The following is a 26,922-nucleotide window of genomic DNA, read 5'->3' as shown; positions in this document are numbered from 1 at the left end:
AAAGGAATATAAATCATTCTACTATAAAGACATATGCACATGTATGTTTATTGAAGCAGTACTTACAATAGCAAAGACATGGAACCAACTCAAATGCCCATCAATGATAGACTGGATAAAGAAAACGTGGTACATATACACCAAGGAATACTATGGAGCCATAAAAAAGAATGAGATCGGCCGGGCACGGTGGCTCACGCCTGTAATTCCAGCACTTTGGGAGGCTGAAGTAGGTGGATCACGAGGTCAGGAGATGGAGACCATCCTGGCTAACACGATGAAACCCCGTCTCTACTAAAAATACAAAAAATTAGCCAGGCATGATGGCAGGCGCCTGTAGTCCCAGCTATTCGGGAGGCTGAGGCAGGAGAATGGCGTGAACCCGGGAGGCAGAGGTTGCAGTGAGTGAGACTGCGCCACTGCACTCCAATCTGGGCGACAGAGTGAGACTCTGTCTCAAAAAAAAAAAAAAAAAGGAATGAGATCATGTGCTTTGCAGGGACATGGATGAAGTTGGAAGCCATCATCCTCAGCAAACTAATACAGGAACAGAAAACCAAACACTGCATGTTCTACTCATAAGTGGGAGGTGAACAGTGAGAACACATGGGGAGTCAGAGGCAAAGTGAGGGAGAGCATTAGGACAAATACCTAATGCGTGCAGGGCTTAAAACCTAGATGACAGGTTGACAGGTGCAGCAAACCACATGGCACATGTGTACCTATGTAACAAACCTGCATGTTCAGCACATGTATACCGGAACTTAAAAAAAAAAAAAAAAAGAAATGTATACAGTGAGAGGTTCATATTATATTACTAGACAGAGAGAGCAGCTAGAGAAGCATTGATTGATATGAGATGAATCACATCTTAAAACATACAACACAGATTGAACTCCTTATTCTACTCTTTCCTTCTCATTACTGCACTTGAGTAGTCTAAAAGAAAAAAATAAAACATACAACAGAGAAGGATGTGGAAGGAGCTGGCAGCAGTTATCTCTGCGTGGGTAAGATTAAGAGTATTTTTTGGTGAGTTTTGTTTGTTTATATTTTTCTAGGGATTTTGAAGAGATTAGAACGAGAAGGATGGTGGAGATCAGAGGAAGGGGTAGGTGCACTAAAGAAAGGTGAGAATATTTAAAAGAACAGTATGAAAAAGCACAAAATATTTTGGAAAGGCAAGTGGTTCAGGGTGACTAATATAGAAAAAAGCATGAAAAGCAATGCAGGGGACGAAGTTAAACTATGTGCAACCATGTTGAGCCTTTAGAAATTACTGCTGGGGATACCGAGTTAATGAGGGTTAGAACCAATAGGCCCATGTTTTTAAGAGATTTGGAAAGAAAACTCTTACCTGAGAATAAAACTAACTGGGGATAGAGCCTGATACAAGGAAACCCAGTTAGGAGGCACTTACGACCATGGTTAAAGAGCTTGAACTACATATAGTAGCTATAACAGAAAAAGGACTGATAGGGGAACTCTGGGCAGTAAGATAGATGGATTTGTGTTGGGTGAAGAAGAGGGAGGCTAAGCTTGATTCAGATGTCTCCAGTCTCGGAAATGAGATAGAGGATGGCAGCATTAACTGACACAACTAATACAAGAGAGGCACCTTGTTTTTTGTTTGGTTGTTTGGACGGAAAGTAAGATGAGTTGAATTTTGGATACGAACTTGAAATACCTATAAGTTATCCAAGTAGCAATGTCTAGAAACCAGCTGAGAATACAGGAGAACACAGGAATAAGTTCAGAAGATAGGCAGGGCCGGGCGCGGTGGCTCACACCTACAATCCCAGCACTTTGGGAGACTGAGGGGGGTGGATCATGAGGTCAGGAGATCAAGACCATCCTGGCCAACATGGTGAAACCCTATCTCTACTAAAAATACAAAAATTAGCTGGGCGTGGTGGCTCGTGCCTGTAATCCCAGCTACTCAGGAGGCTGAGGCAGGAGAACTGCTTGAACCTGGGAGGTGGAGGTTGCAGTGAGCCGAGATCACACCACTGCACTCCAGCCTGAAGACAGTGAGACTCTGTCTCTAGAAAAACAAACAAACAGTCAGAGACTATTTTCCCGAGGTTTAAAGGTTTTCACATTTATCACAGCTGATGATCGAAACCACTGCCTTGCACATTTATTTTAAGTTCCAGGGCACAAGTGTAAGATGTGCAGGTTTGTTACATAGGTAAATATGTACCATGGCAATCTGCTGCACTATTTGCTGCACTTATCATTCCATCACCTAGGTATGAAGCACAGCATGCATTAGCTATTTTTCCTGATGCTCTCCCTCTACTCGCCCCCAACAGGCCCCAGTGTATTATTCCCCTGCCTGTGTCTAGCCTTGCATATTTTAAATAAATGCCAACATTTGTATCTATCCTTCCAGAAATACAGAGTAAGAAACATGGAAAGATATAAGACAATATAGTTGTGGAAAGGATAGCAGTGGAAAGACAACGACTCGAAAAATAAAACAGATTTTTTTATTTTGTTTTGAGACAAGGTCTCACTCTGCTGCTGAGGCTGAAGTGCACTGATCCGATCATGGCTCACTACACCCCTGACCTCCTGGGCTAAAGTGATCCCCTCATCTCAGCCTCCTGAGTGGTTGGGATACAGGCATGCACCACCACACCTAGCTAATTTTAAAATTTTTTGTAGACATGGAGTCTCACTATGTTGCCCAGGCTGGTCTTGAATTCCTGGACTCAAGCGATCCTCCTGCCTCAGCCTCCCAAAATGCTAGGAATATAGGTGTGAGCCATTGTACCTGGACGAGATTTCTGATAAAAGAACACCAAGCACATTAAAGGTATCAAAGTAGTCAATGGTAATACTGTTTTATCTTTTAAGAAAAATCAATGGGGAATGGTAGTCACCAAAAGCTAGGGAGAGGGGAAAACGGGGGAGTTACTATTATTATTAATTTTTGAGACAGGATCTTGCTCTGTTGCCCAGGCTGGAGTGCAGTGGCACAATTATAGGTCATTGTAGCCTTAACCTCCTGAGATTAAGCAATCCTCCCCGCTCAGCCTCCTGAGTAGCTAGGACTACAGGTGTGTACCGCAACACCCATCTCATTTTTTTTTTTTTTGTAGAGACTGGGTCTCCTTATGTTGCTTAGGTCGGCAGTTATTATTTAGTGGATATAGAGTTTCAGTTTTGCAAGATGAAAAGAGTTCTGGAGATGGATGGTTGTGATAGTTGCACAACAGTGTCAATGTACTTAATGCCATTGAGTAGCACACTTAAAAGTGGTTAAGATGGTAAATGTTATATGTATATTTTACCACAACAAAAAATATTAGGAACCCCTCGCCCAAAACAAATAAACAAAAAACCCAGGCTTTACAAAGCTAAATATAGTCTTTAACATACAATCCAGCAATTATGCTCTTAGGTATTTAACTGATGAGTTGGAAATTTATGTCCACCCAAAAATCTATACATGAATGGTTATAGCAGCTTTGTTCATTACTGTCCAAAACTGGAAGCAACCAAGATGTTTTTCCACAGGCGAATGCACAAACTGTATACGTCCATGTAATGGAATATTATTCAGCAATAAAAATAAGCTAGCAAGCCACAAAAAGACATGGAGGAACCTTACGGGTAAATTGCTAAGAGAAAGAATCCATTTTGAAAGGGCTGTATACCATATGATTTCAGTTACATTACATTCTAGAAAAGGCAAAACTATGGAGATAATAAAAAGATCAGTGGTTGCCAGGGGTTGGGAGTTGGGAAGGATAAACAGGTGAACCACAGGTGATACTTAGGGCAGTGAAACTATTCTGTATGATACTGTAACAGTGGATACATGACATTACGCATTTGTCAAAACCCATAGAACTTCACAACGTGAAGAGTGAACGCTAGTGTAAACCATGGTATTTAGTTAATAATACTGTGTCCCGTTGGTTCATCAGTTATAGAGGACACAGTGTATACTGCGGGGAGGGAACATATAGGAACTCCCCATACTTCCCAATCAATGTTTCTGCAAACCTAAAACTGCTCTAAGAAATAAAGACTACTAATTAAAACACACACAAAAACAGGCCGGGCACCTGTAATCCCAGCACTTTGGGAGGCCAAGGCGGGTAGATCACTCAAGATCAGGAGTGCAAGACCAGCCTGGGCAACATGATGAAACTCCATCTCTACTAAAAATACAAAAATTAGCTGGGTGTAGTGGCACGGGCCTGTGGTCCCAGATACTCTGGAGGCTGAGGCACAAGAACTCTTTGAACCCAGGAGACAGAAGTTGCAGCCAGCTGAGATTGCGCCATTGTGCCCCAGCCTGGGCAACAAAGCAAAACTCTCTTAAAAAAAAAAATTAAAACAAAAAATCAATGGTGGGCTTAGTCAGTATTATCTAAAAGAATGATAGGCACACATAAATCAAATAGAAAAAGCTGAAAGATCCAAAGTAGCAATGATCGATATGGAAAGTGAGAATGAAGAGTGACACAGTGAGAGCCTGAGCAGGAAGACCTACTGCTTTCTCAGGACAATGGTGATACCAACACACATACACAAACCATAAGCAGGAATAAGTAGACTGAAATGATAAAAACCCACTACTGTGAAGGCCAGTGACACAGGTGACAGAACAGTTTTGTTTTTAATAATCACCATTTATGTAAATCCCACTATGCTTTAAACTCTGTACCCCCACCTACATCCACATATAATTTAACATAAAATCTTTCAATATTACAAAAATAGGTACCACTTAAAACATATTTTTTAGAACAACACTAACATTAAAAAAAAAAATCAAACTTTGTTCTTACTTTATCTGGAATTCTTGATTTGGTGAATTTGTGACGAATCCAATCTGTACCAATGAGAGACTCTACACCTTTTGTCACCGTCTAAAATACGATATAAATCATTTGTGTTTTAGAATTCTGTCTAGTACAGAAATCCATACCCACCAATCTTTAGGTAACAGAAGTCTGCTCCAACCTACCCTGTAATTATTAAAGGTGTATCTTAGCACCCTAGCTGAGCGAATGCATCCCATCTAAGCACTAACACAATACAAAGGTAAAAGCGCATAAATATACTTTTAGACCATGGATTGGTAACTGTTTTCTGTAAAGGACCAGATAGTAAACATTTCCAGCTCTAGAGCTATGTAGTCTCCATTGCCAAAACTCAGCTTGGCCATTATAAGGGTAAAAGCAGTCGGACAATATGCAAACAAACAGGTGTGGCTATTTTTCTTTTCCTTTCTTTTTTCTTTTTTTTTTGTTTGAGATGGAGTCTTGCTCTGTGGTCCAGGCTGGAGTGCAGTGGCGTGATCTCGGCTCACTGCAACCTCTACTTCCTGGGTTCATGCCATTCTCCTGTCTCAGCCTCCCGAGTAGCTGGGACTACAGGTGCCTGCCACCACCCCCGGCTAATTTTTTTTTGTATTTTTAGTAGAGACAGGTTTTCGCCGTGTTAGCCAGGATGGTCGTGATCTCCTGACCTCATGATCCGCCCACTTCGGCCTCCCAAAGTGCTGGCATTATAAGCGTGAGCCACCGCACCTGGCTGGCTGTAGGTAGTTTTCAATAAAACTGTTATTTACAAAAATAGGTGGCAGGCTGAATTTGGCCTAGAGGCCATAGCTTAGCAACTCTTGCTCTAGAGAATGTGCAGTAATTCACATTTAACAAGACAATATAAAAGAAATCCAAAATGAGTTTCCAGTTTCCTTTCTAGTTCTAACAATGTCATCATTCCTAGTTCCTATCCCTTGTTCCTGCTCTACATCCCTCCAATCCCACTTCTCTCAGGCTACTGAAGAATAAGGATTCACTGCCGACCTTTCATACCAGGACACTGCCGTGGGAATGGGCAACAGTCATTCCCATCACTCCCTCCTAGCATTTCCTGCATTGCAGAGATGGCATAAACCACTAGAAGGCAGGCAGTGGGCTGAGTTCTGCTGCCTACCAGCTGTGAGACATGAGACACTTACTCCCTCAGAGGGTCAGTTTCCTCAGCTCTGAAAAGGAAATCATACTGACCTCCCAGGATTAATCTGAGGTTAAGGTAATATATATAAAGCCCCTTACATTGTTGTCATTTGCAGCCAGGAGCAACTCAATAGGCTCATCTAGGCTCTGGCCCTTAGGAGCAGATGAGGCCGCACCACTGCACTTTCTAAAGGCAAGCCTAGAAGGAGATACAGGAAAATACTAACACTGATGGTCTCCTAGAGATTATTTCTCTTCCTTCTGATTTTCCATATTTTTCTAATGTTGTATTATTGAAAATGTACTTCCATAATCTAAGGGGAAAAAAAACCTAAAACTTTAAGATTAAGACAGACCAAGGGGAATCAATGACGGCCATTTTTTATTGGCATGTTTTCCAGAAAAAGATCTTTTTTGATTCTAGATCTTTAGGGATAAAACAGCAGATAAACCATAAATAAACAAGATTAACTCTCAATATCCAAAAAATATCAAAAAGGAACTGGGGAAAGCACTTAACTTTGGGTGGCTGGGGCGGGTGGATCACAAGGTCAGGAGTTAGAGACCAGCCTGGCCAATATGGTGAAACCCCCGAGTATATGAAAAATACAACAATTAGCCAGGCGTAGTGGCAGACACCTGTAGTCCCAGGTACTCAGGAGGCTAAGGCAGGAGAATTGCTTGAACCCGGGAGGTGGAGACTACAGTGAGCCCAGATAGCACCACAGCACTCCAGCCTGGGCGACAGAGTGAGATTCTCTGTCTCAAAAAAAAAAAAAAAAAGGCCGGGCGCGGTGGCTCAAGCCTGTAATCCCAGCACTTTGGGAGGCCGAGACGGGCGGATCACAAGGTCAGGAGATCGAGACCATCCTGGCTAACATGGTGAAACCCCGTCTCTACTAAAAATACAAAAAACTAGCCGGGCGAGGTGGTGGGCGCCTGTAGTCCCAGCTACTCCGGAGGCTGAGGCAGGAGAATGGCGTGAACCCGGGAGGCGGAGCTTGCAGTGAGCTGAGACTCGGCCACTGCACTCCAGCCTGGGCGGCAGAGCGAGACTCCGTCTCAAAAAAAAAAAAAAAAAAAAAAAAAAAAGAACTTAACTTGCCTTGGAATGATTAAAAAAAAAAAATTCATAAGGGATAGAAAAAGACAAATTCTTGAAAAGAAACACTTACCTGTAGTCTGCCCGGGGGCCTCTGAACTACTAAGCGCAAAATCCCAGCCATAAGTGCCGTGACTGCTTTCTTTAGAGGCTGTGGGAAGTAGGAAGTAGACCCATGAGTCAACTATGTCCTGGAAATGAACAGGTTTCCCCTTCTCTAGCATTAAAAAACTAAGCAGCAAATTAATTGTAAACTTGACTTAAGTTTAACAGTAAAACATATTGGTTATTTTAATACAATAAGGGCACGAATTAATTTATACATATTTTATTCAACCACAGGTAGTAATTATACACATTAACCACACCCCATTTTCATCAAATGAGTCAGACCTAGATTGATTCCACAAAACTACTATCATTCAAAGTGTCTTCTTCAACAATGAAGGCAGATAAAGAATACTTTGCCACAGAATCACAGAAAATTAAAGAGCCTGAAGGGACTGGAGAAATCTCAACTCCTATTAGAACTGACTGCCCACATCCTTACTTTATGAATGAGGATCATGAATTCCAGAAAGTTCAATGATTTATCCAAGTGCATCCAGTTATCAATAAAGTATGTGGTCTGGAATCCCATTCTCCTAATTTCTAGGCGAGTGCATTTTCACTAAACCGTAACACCTTTCTGTTAAAAAGTAGAATTTGTTTTTGCTGATTTGTATTTTTTTTAAACTATTTTCAATGCACACGCATTGCTTCTATAACCTAAAAAGGTCATATTTATTTAATTAGACACAAAACAACTGTAGTCTACTGACTTATACTGAAAGCAGAAAGATTAAGTTCATGAACTACATGTATATGTCGGACAGGTTACTTAATTCGTGCGTTACAATTTTTCTCCCAGAAAAGAAATAGTCGTCTTGCAAATGAGTTATTCTACAAAGCACCTAAAACAGTACATGGCATGTGGGAAGCCCTCAATAAATGGTAGCTTTTATTATTATTAAATTATTACAAAGCCAATAAGAATGCTCTTAAAAGTATTCTTAAAAGCAGTCCCCAACCTTTTTGGTACTGGACCAGTTTCATGGAAGATAAGTTTTCCATGGATAGGGAGAGGTGGCAGGGAAGGTTTCAGGATGAAACTGTTCACCTCAGATTATCAGGCATTAGATTCTCACAAGGAGCATGCAACCTAGATCCATTGCATGCACAGTTCACAATAGCGTTCACACTCCTATGAGAATCTAATGCTGGACTGCTCTGACAGGAGGCGGAGCTCAGGTGGTAATGCTCACTCAAACGCAGCTCACCTCCTGCTGTGCCACCTGGTTCCTACCTGGCCAGCAAATGGTCTGGATCTGAGGCCTGGGGTTTGGAGACTTCTGCTCTAACACACTAACATAGGTTAAGTGTTGTAATTCAGTGTCCCGCAGATTCTAGTTCATTCAAGTTCTGCACGTCTTTCCTGTGATGTGGATAAAGCAATGGAACTGTGAGAATCAATGCAAGACGTCTCCTGAAAAGAGCCAGACCTCAGAAACATTCCTCAGCAACTGAACCTGTCTAATGCTAAATTATTTTACCAGACTTCCTCGTATCAAGGTTAGGTATTACTCCAACATATTTAGCTTCACACTTTATAAAAAATCTTTCTGATCACTTAGATCTCAACAAAATCCTAAGTGGACTTCTGCTTCCATTCCAATTCCCCTAATATCTTTTTTGTGTATCAGCAATAAATCATCTCATTAAATCTTAGATCATATCGCTCTGCTCAAAAATGTTCCAGAGGGCCAGGATTCTCACTGTCGAAGTGGGAAGTTACACATAAGCAAAAGCGGAAGGCTACAATGATCCTTACACACCTTATAATGTGTAGCTTAATATAGATATTGAGGGATTAGAAATAATAATAGATATGCATACACACATGGGTTGGCTCTGTCAGCTGAGAGGACTTACAGCAATAGCACTCAGGGGCAACGAGCACGCTGGGTGCCCAGATCTTGGCTGCATTCTTTAATAAAAGGAACCAGTGCTCCTTTGAGAAATGGCTGATTATGTCTGGAGCACTTTGTAATGCCAGAAAGGAACTACTGGAAAAAACATAATGACGGGGTATGTCAAAGGGACACTGGAGTCAATTGTAGCCAAAGCTGGAACAATTTCAGCAACAAAATAAGTAACGAAGTATTACTGGCTTAGAACCCAAACCAAAATAAATAAATAAATAAATAAATAAATAAATAAATAAACAACCCTAAGTTCATACTAACATAAATAAGTGAATAAGTTAACGAGAAAGACCAAATATCCCATTCAGAAGAATTCCAAATAATTCTTCCGTCTCCTGGAATGATCCTGATACTTACATGGCTAATTTCCTTATCTTTTTTAATTTTTGGCTCAAATCTCACCTTTTCAATGAGGTCTACCCAGATCACATCATTTGACATTTTAACCCATACCCCAGCTGTCAACACTCCCAATTCCTCTCTTTTCTTTCTATTGTGCGTATCTTCTAACGTAACTTAATTATCTGTTAGGTTTGTTGTTTGGTGCATATCCATTCAACAGCATGCTAATTCCATAGGAAACGGGTTTTTAGATTTTGTTGTTTTGGGTCTGTTATATTCACAGAAGTATCCCAAGCATCTACGTAAAGTGGTATCTGCCCTATAGCAGGCACACAATATATTTTTTTGCAGAATAACTGAAATTTAAATATGTACAGACTTCTGAAGGTGTGATAGTCAAAAGTTACAAGTTTTTAGAGATAAGAGTCTCCCTAAGTTCCTGGTATTGAACTCAGCCTCAAGCAATCCTCAATTTTCCCAGTAATTGGAGCTAGGTGTCACCACGTTTGACTCAAGGAATACATTTATTTTATTTTATTTTTTTGAGACGGAGTCTCGCTCTGTCGCCCAGGCTGGAGGGCAGTGGCGCCATCTCGGCTCACTGCAAGCTCCGCCTCCCGGGTTCACGCCATTCTCCTGCCTCATCCTGCCAAGTAGCTGGGACTACAGGCGCCCGCCATCACGCCCGGCTAGTTTTTTGTATTTTTAGTAGAGACGGGGTTTCACCGTGTTAGCCAGGATGGTCTCGATCTCCTGACCTCGTGGTCCTCCCGCCTTGGCCTCCAAAAGTGCTGAGATTACAGGCGTGAGCCACCTCGCCTGGCAAGGAATACGTTTTAATAAAGTAAAAGTTACTGTCTCCTACTGTAAAATAGGAAAATACCAGGCATCACAGAAGTATGATCCCATTTCTATTTTTTTAAATGTCTGTGAAAGTGTCTATTTACAGAAAAATTCTGGAAGGTTGTCAGAAAAGCGTTAATATACGCCTGGGGGTATGAAAAAAAGTGTTTTTCCTCCCCCACACCGACCGATAGTTCTTTTGTCTTTTTACAATGACCATGCGTGCAACAGGAACGTTAAAAAGCGATTTCTTTTTCTAAACCGTCAATGTATATAATTATTAAAGGGGGAAAACACTTCTGAAATGTAAAACATAGAATCACTCTTGCAGAGATACCGGAGATCTCTGAAGGCTGGAAGCGTGTCTCTTCTCTGAACTCCTAGAGCCTAACAAGCAGTAGGCAGCCTTCATTACTGCCTCTTGGCAAAAACGGCAGAACAAACAGCTTTTGGTAGGTCTCGATCAAAATGGTAACAAATCAATTTTAATAAAATGGCAAATATTCTAACTGCCAACTCTGGGATGTTTGCATTATAAAATGAAGCAATACAAAAATAAAGACAATTTTCTATCTTCATTAAAAAAAAAAAAAAAGCAACCCTAATCCCCAATGACAACCCTAAATTATCAATAAAGCACAGAAAACGCTGCCAGGGTTCCCTTTTCCAAGCTGTCCAGCCTCGGCGGCTCCGTCCTTGAGCTCCAGAGCCTGGGCCCAAAAAGCCGCGTGGCCCTGGATCCCGCGAACTGGGAAAAGGGGGGATCCTGCAGGCCAATGGCCTTACGGGAGCCAATGTGACGGGATCTGGCGCAGACCCATTTAGGCTGCCGTAACCTGCCAACTCAGAACGCATTAGGCAAAATCAATTAGGATCTGCAGAGGGCTCCCGGATACACCTTGCGAAGAATGCCGCACTCTCGGCCACTCATTCCCCACTCACCAGCACCCGCTAAACGTTCAACCTGAACTTTTCCACCGAAGGGAAGCGGAACAGAGGAAGAGCTACCAAGTGCCACACTCAAAGCCTGCCGTCGCAGTGAGCGCGACCTGCACCCTAGGGCATTTTTGTTCCGACGAAATCCCTCCCCGTCAGGCAAGTCCCTAGAAAGAGAGCGCAGGCGCCTGCGTGTCACATGACCGCTTCCCGGAAGCGCAGCAGACCCGCTTCACTTCAGCCTGGGTTGAGGTGGAGGAGAATTCCCGGAATTATGGCGAAGTCCGGGCTGGGGCAGGATCCTCAGAGCACAGCTGCAGCCACTGTGCTCAAGCGGGCGGTAGAACTGGATTCGGAGTCGCGGTATCCGCAGGCTCTGGTGTGTTACCAAGAGGGAATTGATCTGCTCCTGCAGGTTCTGAAAGGTGAGCAATGAGGCAAGGCGGGGAGGACCTGAGGAAAAGGAACTGGTTCCTGCTGTGTCTGGGGTGAAGTGAATGAGTTAAAAACGATTCTTCCACACCACGAAGAAGCAGTTAAATACAGAAGGTGGGATATTCTACAGGACAACCGGGCCGCTTTCCTTTAGATCTTTAGTAGATTGATATCATCTAGAAAAGGTGGGGAGGCTACTAGTCTAGATTTTAAAAGACTTAAGAGATATAACCCAGTGTAATATATAAGCTTTGAGAGGACCTGGGTTTGTACGAACTTTGAAAGACATTTTTGGATCTAGTAGAAAAGTTTGAATATAGATTGGGTGACATTAAAATTATTCTCTTAGGCAATATGATTTTTTTTTCCCGAAAACTATCCTAAATTTTTAGAGATGCAGACCAAAGTGTTTTAGAAAGAGATGCTATGATGTCTTAATTTTCCTTAAGCAAAAATTTTTTAAAAATCGAAGCTCTATTTGAGCAAAAATGCTAATTTAAAAAATCTAGGTGATGGGTAATAAGGGTGTTTATTATACGATTATTTTTAATTTTCTGTTTAAACATTTGCATTTAAAGCAAGCCAAAGTAAAATTATGTAGCGGCAGAAGAAAAGTTTTTCTTAAACGGATGAAGTGCGGTGTGAGAAATGCCCAGGGTTGTGGAGGGGACAGTGAGACTTTTCCTATTACTTAGTTATTCAATGTTGAGAAATACCCAAATATTCCTTAACACCCAGCACAACCCTGGCTCACAGTAGACACTTAATATTTATGTATTAAATTGATAAGATCAACTCCTGCTCCCCAACCCACTGACACTACCGGTCTGAACTAAGCTTTCTAGTTTAAGCTTCTTATAATTAAAGTGTTACCGAAGCTTTGAGGCAGCAGAGGGAAGCCCTTCATGGTTTGGTGCTTTGGTCAGAACTATAAACTCTACCTTGCCTGGGGCATTATTTGATGATAATGATGACAGTGACAACAGCACTAAGCGTAGCTATCACGCTTTCAGTGCTGAGTGCCAGGCATTGCAGAGAACATTAAAAGTATGATCTCGTTTCATCTGTACCAATTGCCCTGTCAAGTAGGAGTTGATGGTGTTCTCGCTTTACAGCATAAAAAATATTGTTCGCTTTCAAGTTCTGCCACTAGGAGGTGGTAGAGTCACAGTCAGAGCCCAAGGCCTGTGTATACTGAATCCCAGAAGAGAGACGGTGTACTGTGTTGGTCAGGTGGAACACTGCTCAAGTTTTGGCTGCACCAGGAATCTGAAGCGGGAGAATCACAGTTCTTCTCTAGTGTGCTTCACTGATCCCGTAGAGGTTACATGTAACATGACACAGATGGGTTAAGAGCAAAATGCAAATAGCGCTAATACAGGCAATAAGTGCCAGGAGAGAGATATCTATAGATAGGCACAATGAGGATTTCAACAGTTAAAGGTCATGGGAGGGTGGAAAGGTAGAGGTGGAGTTTGATTGGGGCTTTGGAGGAAAAAGAATTTCAGAAGTCAGAAATTCATCTAAGAGTCTTCAAATTCCTGTGCTGTCTTACCAAATAAGTAGTTTGGTTGAGCACGTGTCTGAAGAGGAAGAGTGAGAAGTTAAGTTTAAAGGTAGATAGGGGCTTGGATCACATTGTGAATGCCTTGACTACCAGGAGATTCTAACTCATTCCACAGGCAAGGAGAAACCATTTAAGGTTTTTACAAAGGAGTAACATAATTGGAGTTGCATTTCAGGGCTTGTCTCTTTCAGGAATGTGCTCTTTTCTCACAGATACTTATTTGCATGGCACACTCTCTCCTATTTCAGGCCTTTACACAAATATCACCTTCTTTGTGAGGCTTTCCCAGACCTCCAGTGTAAAATTATAACCCCATCCCAGCACTCCCTGTCCTCCATTATTTTATTTGATAGCACTTACCTCAATCTAATATACATGTTTTACCAACTTATTTTTATTGTTCTCTTTCTTCCTACTGGAACAATAGAGGAGAATTGTGTCTGTTGTATTAACTGCTGTATCCACAGCACTTAGAACAGTGCCTGGCATGTCGTTAGTTCTCAATAAATATTTCTTGAATAAAGGACTGAATATGGCAAGAATGTAAAGTAGATATTAACCTGTAGAGACTGAAGTTAAGCAGACCAATTAAGGAGCTCCTGCTGGAATCAAAATAAGAGGTGAGTATAGCCATTATAGAAAACAGTATGGAGATTCCTCAAAAAATTAAAAAGAGAACTACCATATGATCCATCAATCCCATTACTGGGTATACATCCAAAGGAAATGAAATCATTACGTTGAAGAGCTATTTGTACTCCCATGTTTACTGCAGCACTATTCATAATAGCCAAGATAGGGAATCAATCCAAGTGTCTATCAGCAGATGAATAAAGAAAATGTGGTACATATATACAGTGGAGTACTGTTCAGCCATAAAAATTGAAATCCTGTCATTTGTGACATGGACAAACTTGTAGGAAATTGTTAAGTGAAATTAGCCAGACACAGAAGGACAAATACCACATGATCTCACTCATATGTGGAATCTGAAAAAGTTGATGTAGAAGTAGAGAGTAGAATAGTGGTTACCAGAAGCTGGGAAGGGCAGGGGGTAGGAGGAGTGGGGAGAGGTTGGTCAAAGGGTACAAAATTACAGTTAGATGCCAGGCACAGTGGCTCATGCCTGTAATCCCAGTACTTTGGGAGGCCGAGGTGGGCAGATCACTTGAGGTCAGGAGTTCGAGACCAGCCTCACCAACACGGTGAAACCCTGTCTCTCTTAAAAAAAAAAATACAGTTAAATAAGAGGAATAAATTCCGGTGTCTTATTACACAATAGGGTGACTATAGTTAATAATGTGTTGTATGTTTCAACATAGCTAGAATGAAGGATTTTCAAAGTTCTTACCACAAAGAAACTAAATATTTGAGATGACAGATAGGCTAATTACCCTGATTTGATCATTACCTTTACCAAGTGGTCAAAGTTAATATCATCAGTAGTAAGACACATAAACATCACGTACCCACTGAGCAAGGTACATCACTTCTGTGATTGTCTTGCCAAAAAATGCATAAACCAAGTCTAATCATGAGCAAACATCAGACCGTCCAAAACAAGAGACATTCTGCAAAAATAACTGACCGATGTTATTCCTAAATGTCAAGGTCATAGAAGGCAGAGAAAGATTAAGGAACTAACACAGATTGGAGGAGACTAAGGACACATAACTAAATGCAATATGGGATCCGGACCAGAAAACACTTTCCTTAGTGGAAAAATTGGTGAAATTCAAATAAGGTTTGTAGATGAGTTCACAGTATTGTTTCGGCGTTAATTTCCTAGCTCTGATATTTGTAGTATGGCTTGTAATATGTTAACATTAGGAGAATCCAGGGGAAGGAGCTATCTGTACCATTTTTGCAACTTTTCTGTAAATATAAAATTAACTCAAAATGTTTTTTAAAATGAGAGATTAAAATGAAATTATTGGCTGGGCACTGTGGCTCACGCCTGTAATCCCAGCACTTTAGAAGGCCAAGGCGGGCGGATCACCTGAGGTCAGGAGTCGGAGACCAGCCTGACCAAAACATGGTGAAACCCCATCTCTACTAAAAATACAAAAACTAGACAGGCATGGTGGTGGGTGTCTGTAGTCCCAGCTACTCAGGAGACTAAGAGGAGAATTGCTTGAACCGGGAGGTGGAGGCTGCAGACAGCCGAGATCGTCCCACTGCACTGCAGCCTGGGCGACAGAACGAGACTCCGTCTCAAAATAAACAAAAAATGAAATTATTATGGAAAATATAAGCGATGTTGAAAGGAAAGAAGGGAAGGAACAAGAAGTGATTTGTTGACTGATTTGGGAGGATGGGTGCTTGGAGTAAAACTTTATGATCATGTATATTCAAAAATAACATTTTTGTGGTAGCTGGAAAAATGTGCATTATATAATGGGGAGGTCTGGAAGAGTAGCTGGTTTTGTGGAAGATAAATATTTTTTGCTATCTTTTAATTATGCAAAAACTTCAAACTTGTGGGTAATTAGGATAAAATAGTGCTCAGACATGAGTTTGACACGTAATGAGCCACCTTTCATCCCACCAGATTTGGTGTCCTAGAGATGAGACGTAGTGTCAATCGTTCCCACTCCCAAATCAAGCTGCATCCCACGTTTCGTGTAAATATGAAGGTCTTGGATGTTCAAGCCAAATTTGAGCTTATCATGTGTATTTGAGTATTGAGGCAAATCATACTAAAGGATAGGATATTTGTAGAAAACTGGAGAAACTGAAAACAATGCCCAAATTAAATAGAAAAATTGTTTTGATACTTGCTAAGATATATATTTTTAAATTTGTAGGTACCAAAGATAATACTAAGAGATGTAATCTCAGAGAAAAAATTTCCAAATACATGGACAGAGCGGAAAACATAAAGCAGCACTTGGAGCAAGAAAAAGAAGGTAAAGAGGCTGTTTTAGAAAACACATCCGTAAACGACTACGATCGTCCATTCACCCAGTGTTCCTGGCTCCTGCCCTTTGGAGCTCTGTGTGGTCTGGACCAGTTGTCCCTGGGAGCTTACAGGATTTAATCTGCATTTCCACTCCCATATAGGAGTTGTTCTTAATTGTTTGGTTTTTTTTTTTAGTTGGGGGTGGGAATGTCAGATATCCCTTTGACCTTTGAACATCTGATGAAAGCTACACATACTGGAGAATGTTACGTGCCATTTTTAAGGGGTTCACAAATCCCTATGAAGCTTATGTGTGGACCCTATGTTAAGAAATACTACAGAGGAATACCAAATGTAAATTGTGTATTTTATTTATATTTCCCTTTATGAAATGACCAAAATCATGAAAGACGCTAAAGAAACTCCTGGGATTTCCCTCAGATTTTGTTGTGAATCAAAACACCTCAGGAGTCAAGCATTCCTAATGATTAGAGGTCAGGTAGGTATTGTTCCCCATTGATCATTAGTTCCCTGCTCCTAAGCATCCAGTTTACAAATGTCTGTAAATGGCCATTTCCACCCTTACCTGAGTGCATACTTGCTGCTTTCTATAGCCAAAGGTACTGCTGCCCTGAAAAGCCAGTGCCCCCAGGCCCCAGCTTTTCTTCCTCTCTATGCTTTCTACACCACTTTCCCCACCTCTTCCTACTATTCTGTATCAGTACATACCCTGGGGATCCCCCACTGAGCTTCTTTGTTCAGTACGAATACAATTGTGTTTCCTTCACCCCAATTTGAAATTTAGAATGAAATTTTACTCCAAAACATTGATGAAATATAGTACCTTCAGCATTGTGGTTTTGAGTACATGGGATTAAATTAACCTCTGTGTGGCCATCTTGGCTTAAAAAACGAGGCATAGTTGTCAACATTATCTCTGTGGAAATATTTGGAACAGAATCCAAACTACTGATTTTTAAACAAAGTGTAAAGTATAATTTAGGGGCTACCATATAATTTAGGGACTAGCATTAGGGGTCATTTTTTTTTTTTTTTTTTTTTTTGAGACAGAGTCTCGCTCTGTCGCCCAGGCTGGAGTGCAGCGGCACGATCTCGGCTCACTGCAACCTCTGCCTCCTGGGTTCAAGCAATTCTTCTGTCTCAGCCTCCCAAGTAGCTGGGACTACAGGCACCCACCACCACGCCTGGCTCATTTTTGTATTTTTAGTAGAGTCGAGGTTTTGCCATATTGATCAGGCTGGTCTCTAACTCTTGACCTCAGGTGATCCTCCCACCTCGGCCTCCCAAAGTGCTGAGTTTACAAGTGTGAGCCACTGCGCCCAGCCAGGGGTCATATTTTTTTAAAACCTTAAAGGTTTCTGATAACTTTTCAATGTTCATTTTGAAGTAACAAAAGCAATAGATCTATCTAATTGATCCTGTGACATCCCCATCTTTAGCTTGGGTTATTAAGAAGTATTGTAAATTTCTGTTTAAAACTCTACACGTGCCAAGAAAGACTTCAAAGCTCCATATTATACTGTATTCATGTTTTTTCTTTTTTCTTTTTTTTTCAGGCAGAGTCTTGCTCTGTTGCCTAGGCTGGAGTGCAGTGGTGCGATCTCAGCTCACTGTAACCTCCAACTCCTGGGTTCAAGTGATTCTCCTGCCTCAGCCTCCCAAGTAGTTGGGACTACAGGTGCCTGACATCATGCCTGGCTACTTTTTATAATTTTAGTAGAGGCGGGGTTTCACCATGTTGGCCAGGCTGGTCTCGAACTCCTGACCTCAAATGATCTACCTACCTCAGCTTCCCAAAATGCTGGGATTACAGGTGTGAGCCACCGTGCCCTGCCCTGCATTCGTGTTTAATACTCACTTTAGTTATTAGATTACAAGACATAAAAAGACAAGTCTGAAGAGAAGAACCACAGAGCCACTGAGTTATAGTATGTGGTGCTACCCATGGTGACAGGAAGTTATTGGATGCCTTTATACATACACTACTCCCTTCAGCAAACTGCCTGGTCTATAGGATCCGGCTGAAGGAGCTGTTCCAGGAACCCTCTGGATTTTCCCCCTTGCCTAGCCTCTGTGAAGGCAGAAATCACTAATGGAATGGTTTGCCTTAAATACGTTTGTGTGTGTAACATCCTGCAATGTGTATGATATTTAGTAGGCATTCAATAAGTATTTGCTGAATGAATAAGTGAAAAAAATTAATGTGTATCTGATGCTGATTAATCACTATATATAAAATATAAAATGTGTAAAAAAAAATGGTCACTGGTTTTACTGTTGAAGCCTGTGTTTTATAGATGGAAAATATCACAAGCAAATTAAAATAGAAGAGAATGCAACGGGTTTCAGTTACGAGTCACTTTTTCGCGAATATCTTAATGAGACAGTTACAGAAGTTTGGATAGAAGATCCTTATATTAGACATACTCATCAGGTATGTGAATGTACTAAAATATAATGAAATACTATATTCAACGTACTAAGTTAGTAATAATCCATTCTAATGTCTTTTAGCTGTATAACTTTCTTCGATTTTGTGAGCTGCTTATTAAGAGGCCATGTAAAGTAAAAACTATTCACCTTCTCACCTCTCTGGATGAAGTAGGTACCTGAAAGCACTTACTCTTTCTTATTTCTTTATTCAGTTACAAGATGTAGTCCCGTCAAGGAAAACACAGATGCAGTGCTTCAGCTAGATTTATTTCCTTGGGAATTAACTTGTTATCTAACAGTATGCACAGCATGTCATGAAAAATGTTACTGATTTTAGGATGCTGATTTTGTATTTGGCCACTTTGCTAAATGCGCTTATTCAAATAGTTTGTTAGTTTAGTCTCTTGGATATTCCAGGAGGCAATCACACTGTCTGTACTATGGACAATTTTGTTTCTTTACCAATTATTATATCTGGGGGTTGGTAGCATGATGTGGTAGTGGGCATCTCTATCTTGATTTTGACTTAAAATAGGAATGCTTCTAAATAATTATGACTTCTACGATTGATTTCAAAAGAAGTCAGCTCCACCTGGATGACTAAAACTATTCCAAACTACATTTAAGGAGACAGGATGGAGTTATGTCACATTAGAAAAGAAAATTATTTTGATAAAAACAATTGCTCTTTAAACTACCTCACGTTGTTTAGTTGCTTCTTTGAGATAGTAGGCATTGAAACGAGTATAGAACATTTCCATCTTAATCGACCTATGATATAGATTGTATAGCTTAGGGATAGTTTAAGATAACAATAATAACTGAGGCAGATAATCGTAGTTTTGCAATTAACAGGGCACTGAGCAAGTGCAGCAAAGTAGGGGCCTGCAAGAAATAGAAGAGTCACTCAGGAGCCATGGAGTGCTGCTGGAAGTGCGGTACTCTTCTTCAATACATGACCGAGAAATTAGGTCAGTCTACAATAATGTTGTAATTTTCATGCAGTCCATATATACTTAAAAATTTTTTTGAATGTTTTATATAATTGCATATATTTAATATTTATTTATAAATATTTAAAATTCAACAAAAACTCCATTTAGTAATTTTTCACTGCTGAGAAGGAAAAAAACACTTGGCTTACTTTTGGACAAAGTAAGCCAAGTGTTTTGTGTGTGAGTTTAATATTTCCTAATGGAGTAATATTTACATATTCTGTGTCATAGAGAAAAAGAGAATAGTTTTCTGTCTACTCCACTGTATATATAGTGTTATGATATTAGGATAATTTATTTTCTAGTGAACTTAATATTTACTTACTGTGGCTTTACTTCTTATGGGTTATTAAATTATTCTAGTAGGCATGACAATTTGCTGAGTCTATAAGAAAACAGAATATGCGGTTATTTTAGTGATATCTTCCTTTTGTTTAGCACAGTGGTTATATGTTTATAGCAAGGGCACTCAGTTTTAATAAAAACTTAATCACAAACTAAATATGCAAAACAGATGAAAATGCAGCTGCTGTAGTTAAAGCAGAGGTCAGGGCCCTGGGCTCCTCCTGCACATTCCCCACCTCTAGGTAGGGGAACTCTTGAAACACCACCAGTTGCCCTGAATACACCTTGCCACCACTTGTTAGTAGAACACGAAAAAGTTTTATCAACAAGCTGAAATTCAAGGTTAAACTATCAGATAATTAAATCAATTGATTGTTTCTATGACTGTTTTCATTGTGGACACAGCTCATAACGAACCCCAGGTTTGATTCAACTCAAGCCACTGGAGGAAGTGGTTTGCTTTGTTAGGGGGAAATTTTGCTGACACTTAATGCACTACAGCTTTATTAATAGTCTGACTTTAGTGTCTTGAATATAATACTATATACTAATTTCAACAGGTTCAACAATGGATGGATGATTAAGATTGGAAGGGGACTTGATTATTTTAAGAAACCACAGGTAGGATATAATCTTATGAGTAAATGTGTAGAACTGTTTTTGTATCATTTTTAATGATACTCTTTTCTTCTCTTCTTAGAGTCGTTTTTCCCTTGGATATTGTGATTTTGATTTAAGACCATGTCATGAAACAACAGTGGACATTTTTCATAAGAAACATACAAAAAATATATGATGGGCAGTAGCCTAATTTGTATTATGTCTACTTTATGTGAATATTGGATTTTTTTTAAAAGATCACTTTTATAATGTATGAATTTAACAATAAACTTTTATATTTCTACTAATTTATGGATTCATCATTTGGTTGTGGGAACAATCCTAAATATTTTTGTAAATATATTACTCCGTAGATTTACAATGTTTCTTTCAAGTAATACAGCTAATTTAAACATTTTACCAGCTTTTCTGTTACTTGGCTGCGGGAGCATGTCAACAAATAATGAGCCTCTATTGGGAAGATGAATTAGATCTTAATTTTGCCTGTGGGAGTTTTGAGTCCAGGAGGAAAAGACACCATGGATTAGAGTGCTTTTAAAGAGACAGATGGAGCTTGGAGCTTGGGCAACCTGTTTCTGCAAAAAAAAAAAAAAAAAAAAAGAGCCGGGCATGGTGGCACGTGCCTATAGTCCTAGCTACTTGGAGGCTGAGGTGAAAGGATCACTTGAGCTTAGGAGGTCGAGGCTGCAGTGAGCTGAGAATGCACCTCAGGGTGACAGAGCCAGACCCTGTCTCAAAAAAGAAAAAAAAAAAAAAAAAAAGACAGATGGACTTGGGGTCTAATAAACAGGAAAGTAAAATGTTAATTTTGTTACAATTAAGATAATTGTCGCCGGGCGCGGTGGCTCAAGCCTGTAATCCCAGTACTTTGGGAGGCCGAGACGGGCGGATCACGAGGTCAGGAGATCGAGACCATCCTGGCTAACACGGTGAAACCCCGTCTCTACTAAAAAATACAAAAAACTAGCCGGGCGAGGTGGCGGGCGCCTGTAGTCCCAGCTACTCGGGAGGCTGAGGCAGGAGAATGGCGTAAACCCGGGAGGCGGAGCTTGCAGTGGGCTGAGAGATCTGGCCACTGCACTCCAGCCTGGGCGACAGAGCAAGACTCCGTCTCAAAAAAAAAAAAAAAAAAGATAATTGTCTTTGGTAAACGTTTACCATCATGCAGTTGTGCAATATTACCTAACTCCATAAAGGCAAATCCACCCATTCAGTTATCCAAATGCATTTTGCAGCTTACTCACTTTGGCTGGCACATTTGTAAAGCCTTGCAGCTTAGAATCAACTGTTCTGGGTAAGCTTTTCATCCAGATGCCAGTTGTGTGGTTGGAGACAGAATAGATTCCATGGAGACAGGCTGGAAGAGGGGTTGTATGCTAGAGGTAGTGAGTAGTCCACAGCTCAAAGAACATGCTGGCTGGGCACAGTGGCTCACGCCTGTAATCTCAGCACTTTGGGAGGTGGAGGCAGGCGGCTCACCTAAGTCAGGAGTTTGAGACCAGCCTGACTAACATGGAGAAACCCTGTCTTTACTAAAAATACAAAATCAGCTGGCCGTGGTGGCGCATGCCTGTAATTCCAACTACTCGGGAGGCTGAGGCAGGAGAATTGCTTGAACCCTGGAGGCGGAGGCTGTGGTGAGCGGAGATTGTGCCATTGCACTCCAGCCTGGGCAACAAGAGTAAAACTCCATCTCAAAATAAACAAACAAACAAAAAAACCCAGCTAAGCTAACATATGTACGAGGAAAACTATAGTACCAGTGTTCAGTATTGGAGAGTGCACATACAAATGTCACATCTGAGGACTATACAGAGTTAAATGGTGTAGAGGACCAAAGGTAGAGACATGGGAACAAGGTTGGAGACAGTGGTCTTGGGCAAGCCTTGGAGACTATGTTTTCCTTTTGTGAGACAGCTGGTAGGTACAAGATGGCGTAAAAGGCCAGGAAGGGCTTCCAGAACAGTTCCTGATTTTTTTTTTTTTTTTAATGTTTTCAGGTTCAGGTGCTGATAACACTGAATCTGAAAAATTTTAGACTCAAGCTAATTTGCTAAGCTTTATCATATGGAAATTCAGGGTCTCAGGAAAACAGCTGAACAAGTGTTGGCCTGATCCGAAGTTCCTTTCTGCAGAGTATCTTAGCTTAGCTTGCCTGGTACCTGATGCCACATGGAAATGGAGTAGCTCTTAATTAAGGTAAGAACATGTGTCAGGCCTCTTTACCTTCATGTTAAAATAACAATTCTGATTTCTAAAGCATATCCATCTGTTACTATGGAGAATTAGCAATCCACAACCCTGTGCAATTAACTTTTATCCAACTGCTGTAAAAATCCTGGCTAAGACGTAGTGATATTTAAAGAAAAGAGTCTACAGACATGCTATCCATTCTAGATATTTGGCGTTCTATCCCAAGATCTAATTAGGGCACCAGAAGCCTACCAGCTACAGCTTAAATACATCAGGAAATGTGTAAGAACTATATGAACAGCTGTAAGCGTTATGGAAGGATATAAAAGAAAATTAGGGTAACTAGAAAGACAAATTGTACTCCTGAATGGGAAGACTTAATGTCAGTTTTCTCTAACTTAATTTATAAATTAAATAACAAAAGAGTAACACCAGGAGACTTACTTGACCAGCTATAAAGACATAGCTACAATAATTTTCTTAAAAATGTATGGGCATAGGCACGGGCAAATAAATCAGTGGGACAGAATAAAAGAGTCCAGAAACACATTTGAAAGAGAGAAATTGAATGTATATAAATGAGTATTTAATATATAGTAAAGGTGACATTTTGAGTTAGTGGAGAAAGAACTCAACAAATGGTTGGAAAAAATACCATTAAGGCCTCTGTCTTACTCCGCATAAAGAAATTTTTCTATAATGACGTTGACACCACATAAAGAAAGAATTCTAAATGTATTACAGAGCTAATTAATGAAAAATTTATATACATATATTTTAAAACCCCACTTAATAAACCGAGTATAACAGAAAGCCCCCGAACTGTTAAGAGCAAAAGACTTGGTCATGTAAATATACAAAACTTGAGTAAAAAGGACACATAAACTAAGTTAAAAAAAATGAGAGATCAAATTTATAAAATTATAGAGTCAGTATTCCTAATATATAAGGATGATGGCCAGATTTTTGGCAGTGACCTTGACCTGACCTCCTTTAGCCTCCACAAGGACTTGGGCCTTAGAGCAGCCTCTCCTGCTATACTGCATCGTTCCTCTCAGTACACACATCTCGAGCCAGATGCCACCCTATTTTTTCATTCTTCATGAAAAACTTCTTGAAAGAGTGCTCTCTGTTTTGTTTTGTTTTTTCTTATTTCCTCACCACCTATTCACTTTAACTCACTTCAGTCTGGCTACTGCCCCAATTACTCCACTGACATCGTTTTTGCTAAGGTCAACAGTGATCTCTATATCACCATATTCAATGGGCACTTTTAAACTCTCGTATCATGTGACCTTTCAGAAGCATTTGACCCAGTTGGCTACTCCCTTCTTGAAACTCTTGACTTTCATGAAACATACTTTCTTCCTCCATTCTTCTTATATTTTAAATACTGAAGTTCTCCCAAGCTAGGTACTAGGTAGTAACCTTTTTTTTATTCACATTCTTTCCCTGATTACACAGTAAGTGTTCTTAGTAAAAAGCAATGAAAACTGCTCCTACCTGATATAAGCAAAAAGGGGTTTATTACAAGAATAGTAGGTAGTTAAGCTATAGACCGAGACATAGAGGTTTGGGAGTGAAAAATCCCATCTAGAATCACTACCCAGAACTAATCAGATGACACCCCTGCTGACACTGATGCAAGGGCTGGATGCAGTAGCCTACATCACTGACATCACTGGCATGGAAACTACCACTGCCAGCCTCACTGCCTCCATGACCCTAGAAATTCAGGCCCCTGTCGCTGCTTCCAGAGAAGGGTTCTCATCATTCCTGATGTTCTGCATCACTACTGTCTAATTCAAAGTATGGAGCAGTTGCATCTCATTGGCACAGCGTAAGTCATATGCTCATGCCTGTGCTTCGAGGAAGGCCAGGAAACAGTATAGAGAACTTTTGTTTCCACAGAAGGAAGTAGAAGTACCTCCTACGAGGTGGAGAGGTCCCCAAACATGTAAGGGGACTCAGATGCTGAATATTTAATAGTTTAAAATTTAAACTTTAGATGAATTATAAAAGTCCAAAATTATTCATTCTCATGACTTAAAGTACTATTTATATGTGGTTAGCCCTCAAATTTATAAATTAAGCCAAGACTTCTCCTTGGAGTTCTTATTCAACTGCCTATGACATCTCAGAAGCACACAAACATTTCACATATAATACACCCCAACCAAACTTTTCATATATACTCCCCTACTCCCCACGTATACTCCCATCCATCCAATCTCAAATAAGAAATTTAGGAGTAAAGGCCAGGTACAGTGGCTCACACCTGTAATCTCAGGACTCTGGGAGGCTGAGGCAGGGAAATCACCTGAGGTCAGGAGTTCAAGAACAGCCTGGCCAACATAGTGAAACCTGTCTCCGCTCAAAATACAAAAATTAGCCAGGCGTGGTGGTGCAGCTACTTGGGAGGCTGAGGCAGGAGGATCACTTGAACCCAGGAGGCAGAGATGGTGGTGAACTGAGATCATACCTCTGCACTCCAGCCTAGGTGACAGAATAAGACTCTGTCTCAAAAAAATAAGACTATATATATATACACACACACACACACACACACACATATGCGCCGTTCTGACTCCTCGCTCATGCCCATATGCAAACATTCGGAAAGTTCTGGGGAAACCACTGCAAAACATATCTTGAGTCCATGTTTCAGGGGTTACTTGGCCAGATTTCCAATTTGGAACTCGAAGCCCTTAACACCCTTTGCCTGATGATATCCTCTCTCTGGAGAAACAAATGGTATTACTGCACCAAAGCACATCATATCAGGATTTTTCACCTTTCTCAAAAAATAATCTTCACATGTGGCAACAAGTGCGATACACTCATGAGTAATCTCTTCAAAGTTGTGTTTACCTGGTATTTAATATTGCTTTTACATAACAAAAGGACCTGCCCATTAAACCTGCTAAACTGCCAATCATGTTTGTCCCAAGAACACCTTGAAAAATACAATCACTCACTCACCCCCACTCTGAGATAATCAGTTGTCGGCAAAACCCTGTGTCCATGCCTGCTCTTCCTAAAAATAAAAAAAGGATGGGGCCTGGAACTACTGAGATATATTAAAAGAATATAACTCATAAAAAAAAAAAGAGGGAGCTGGGCATGGTGTTGAGCACCTGTGGTTCCAGCTACTCTAGAACCTGAAGCGAGAGGATCACTTGAGCCCAGGACCTATGAGCATGCCACTGCACTCCAGCCTGGGCAAGGGTAAGACCCTGTCTTGAAAGAGAAAGGGAGGGGAGAGGGGAGGAGGGCGGCTATGGGGGCTGGACGGGCTCATTTCTGAAGGTCTCAACTCTCACCAAATTATGAATCAAGGTTTGTGACAAGGTAAGAGTAGTGGAATTCTGAGCTTGAGAAGAGTGGACACATTCCCCTCAAGAATGAGGGGAACTCAACCAGAGATGAATTAAATCTGACACCAGCAGAAAGATACATTAAGTTGAAAATTATAAATATCAAACTGGGCTAATCTTCAATGATTATATGATCTTACTCCCCAGCATCACCTGCCAAAAAGAATAGGAAATCAATTGTTTAGACTAAAATTAAAAAGTGGCTACGGTAGAAGGTCAAAGGAGAGAAGCAAATGAGAATACTCGTAAGAAAGTACAGCATAAAGTAAATTTCAGGCTGGGATAGAAGGGAAATGATGCAAGGAGAGATTAGGGAAAGGTTAAGAGCTTAGAAAAGTGCAACAGCTGGCCGGGCGCGGTGGCTCAAGCCTGTAATCCCAGCACTTTGGGAGGCCGAGACGGGCGGATCACGAGGTCGGGAGATCGAGACCATCCTGGTTAACACGGTGAAACCCCGTCTCTACTAAAAAATACAAAAAACTAGCCGGGCGAGGTGGCGGGCGCCTGTAGTCCCAGCTACTCGGGAGGCTGAGGCAGGAGAATGGCGTGAACCCGGGAGGCGGAGCTTGCAGTGAGCTGAGATCCGGCCACTGCACTCCAGCCTGGGTGACAGAGCGAGACTCCGTCTCAAAAAAAAAAAAAAAAGAAAAGTGCAACAGCCTTAATTTTTAGTGGGAGAGTAGAAAGATAAGAAAATATAACTAAAAGGGAGAATTTTAGAGTTTGAGATATGAGGAGAGGTGACAAGAAATCTGGGTTATATCTCCGAGAGGGAAGAAAAACAGAGAACTAAGTCTAAGGT

The 26,922-nt window shown here is 40.8% G+C and overlaps 2 protein-coding genes across 12 annotated transcripts in view; one reads left to right on the top strand and one right to left on the bottom strand.

Annotated features, from left to right (window-relative positions):
- Positions 1–26,922, bottom strand: part of MRPL30 (mitochondrial ribosomal protein L30) — a 41,706-nt gene that overhangs the window by 6,770 nt on the left and 8,014 nt on the right. Inside the window, exons 1-4 of one of the 5 annotated variants that reach the window (XM_005575061.4) lie at positions 11,238–11,289; positions 8,432–8,560; positions 7,160–7,237; positions 4,809–4,889 (exon numbers count right to left, since the gene is read on the bottom strand). In XM_005575061.4, coding sequence (XP_005575118.3) covers positions 4,809–4,889; positions 7,160–7,210 — 132 coding nt within the window. In that variant the 5' untranslated portion in view covers positions 7,211–7,237; positions 8,432–8,560; positions 11,238–11,289. Of the gene's footprint in view, positions 1–4,808; positions 4,890–7,159; positions 7,238–8,405; positions 8,562–11,081; positions 11,290–19,909; positions 19,970–26,922 lie in introns of those variants that run through there. The other 4 variants (XM_065526626.1, XM_065526625.1, XM_045368752.2 and 1 more) reach the window with 4 other exon arrangements.
- On the top strand, positions 11,426–20,837 carry MITD1 (microtubule interacting and trafficking domain containing 1). 7 transcript variants are annotated; one of them, XR_012421932.1, is made up of 8 exons: positions 11,426–11,656; positions 16,041–16,142; positions 16,546–16,634; positions 18,440–18,590; positions 18,671–18,757; positions 19,445–19,560; positions 20,490–20,550; positions 20,630–20,837. XR_012421932.1 is itself a non-coding variant. In XM_005575064.4 (7 exons), exons 1-7 carry the CDS (start codon positions 11,431–11,433, stop codon positions 20,723–20,725), a joined length of 825 nt encoding a protein of 274 aa, XP_005575121.1. In that variant the 5' UTR covers positions 11,426–11,430; the 3' UTR covers positions 20,726–20,837. The 7 variants fall into 7 exon arrangements, 3 of the variants coding, with proteins under 3 accessions (XP_005575121.1, XP_073867156.1, XP_073867157.1); XR_012421933.1 differs by having other exon boundaries at positions 18,671–18,761; XR_012421931.1 differs by lacking the exon at positions 16,546–16,634 and having other exon boundaries at positions 18,454–18,590; positions 18,671–18,761.

The sequence above is a fragment of the Macaca fascicularis genome, chromosome 13 (genome assembly GCF_037993035.2).
Source record: "Macaca fascicularis isolate 582-1 chromosome 13, T2T-MFA8v1.1".
Classification (NCBI taxonomy): domain Eukaryota; kingdom Metazoa; phylum Chordata; class Mammalia; order Primates; family Cercopithecidae; genus Macaca; species Macaca fascicularis.
This window is presented reverse-complemented; position numbering and strand designations above follow the sequence as displayed.

What these genes read in the sequence shown, in the direction of transcription:
- MITD1 (XM_005575064.4), top strand. Translation starts at nt 11,431, where the DNA reads ATGACCGCTTCCCGGAAGCGCAGCAGACCCGCTTCACTTCAGCCTGGG. An exon ending in GCTCCTGCAGGTTCTGAAAG is followed by an intron (nt 11,657 to 16,040) that starts GTGAGCAATGAG and finishes TTAAATTTGTAG; the next exon opens with GTACCAAAGATAATACTAAG. An exon ending in ATACATGACCGAGAAATTAG is followed by an intron (nt 19,561 to 20,489) that starts GTCAGTCTACAA and finishes TAATTTCAACAG; the next exon opens with GTTCAACAATGGATGGATGA.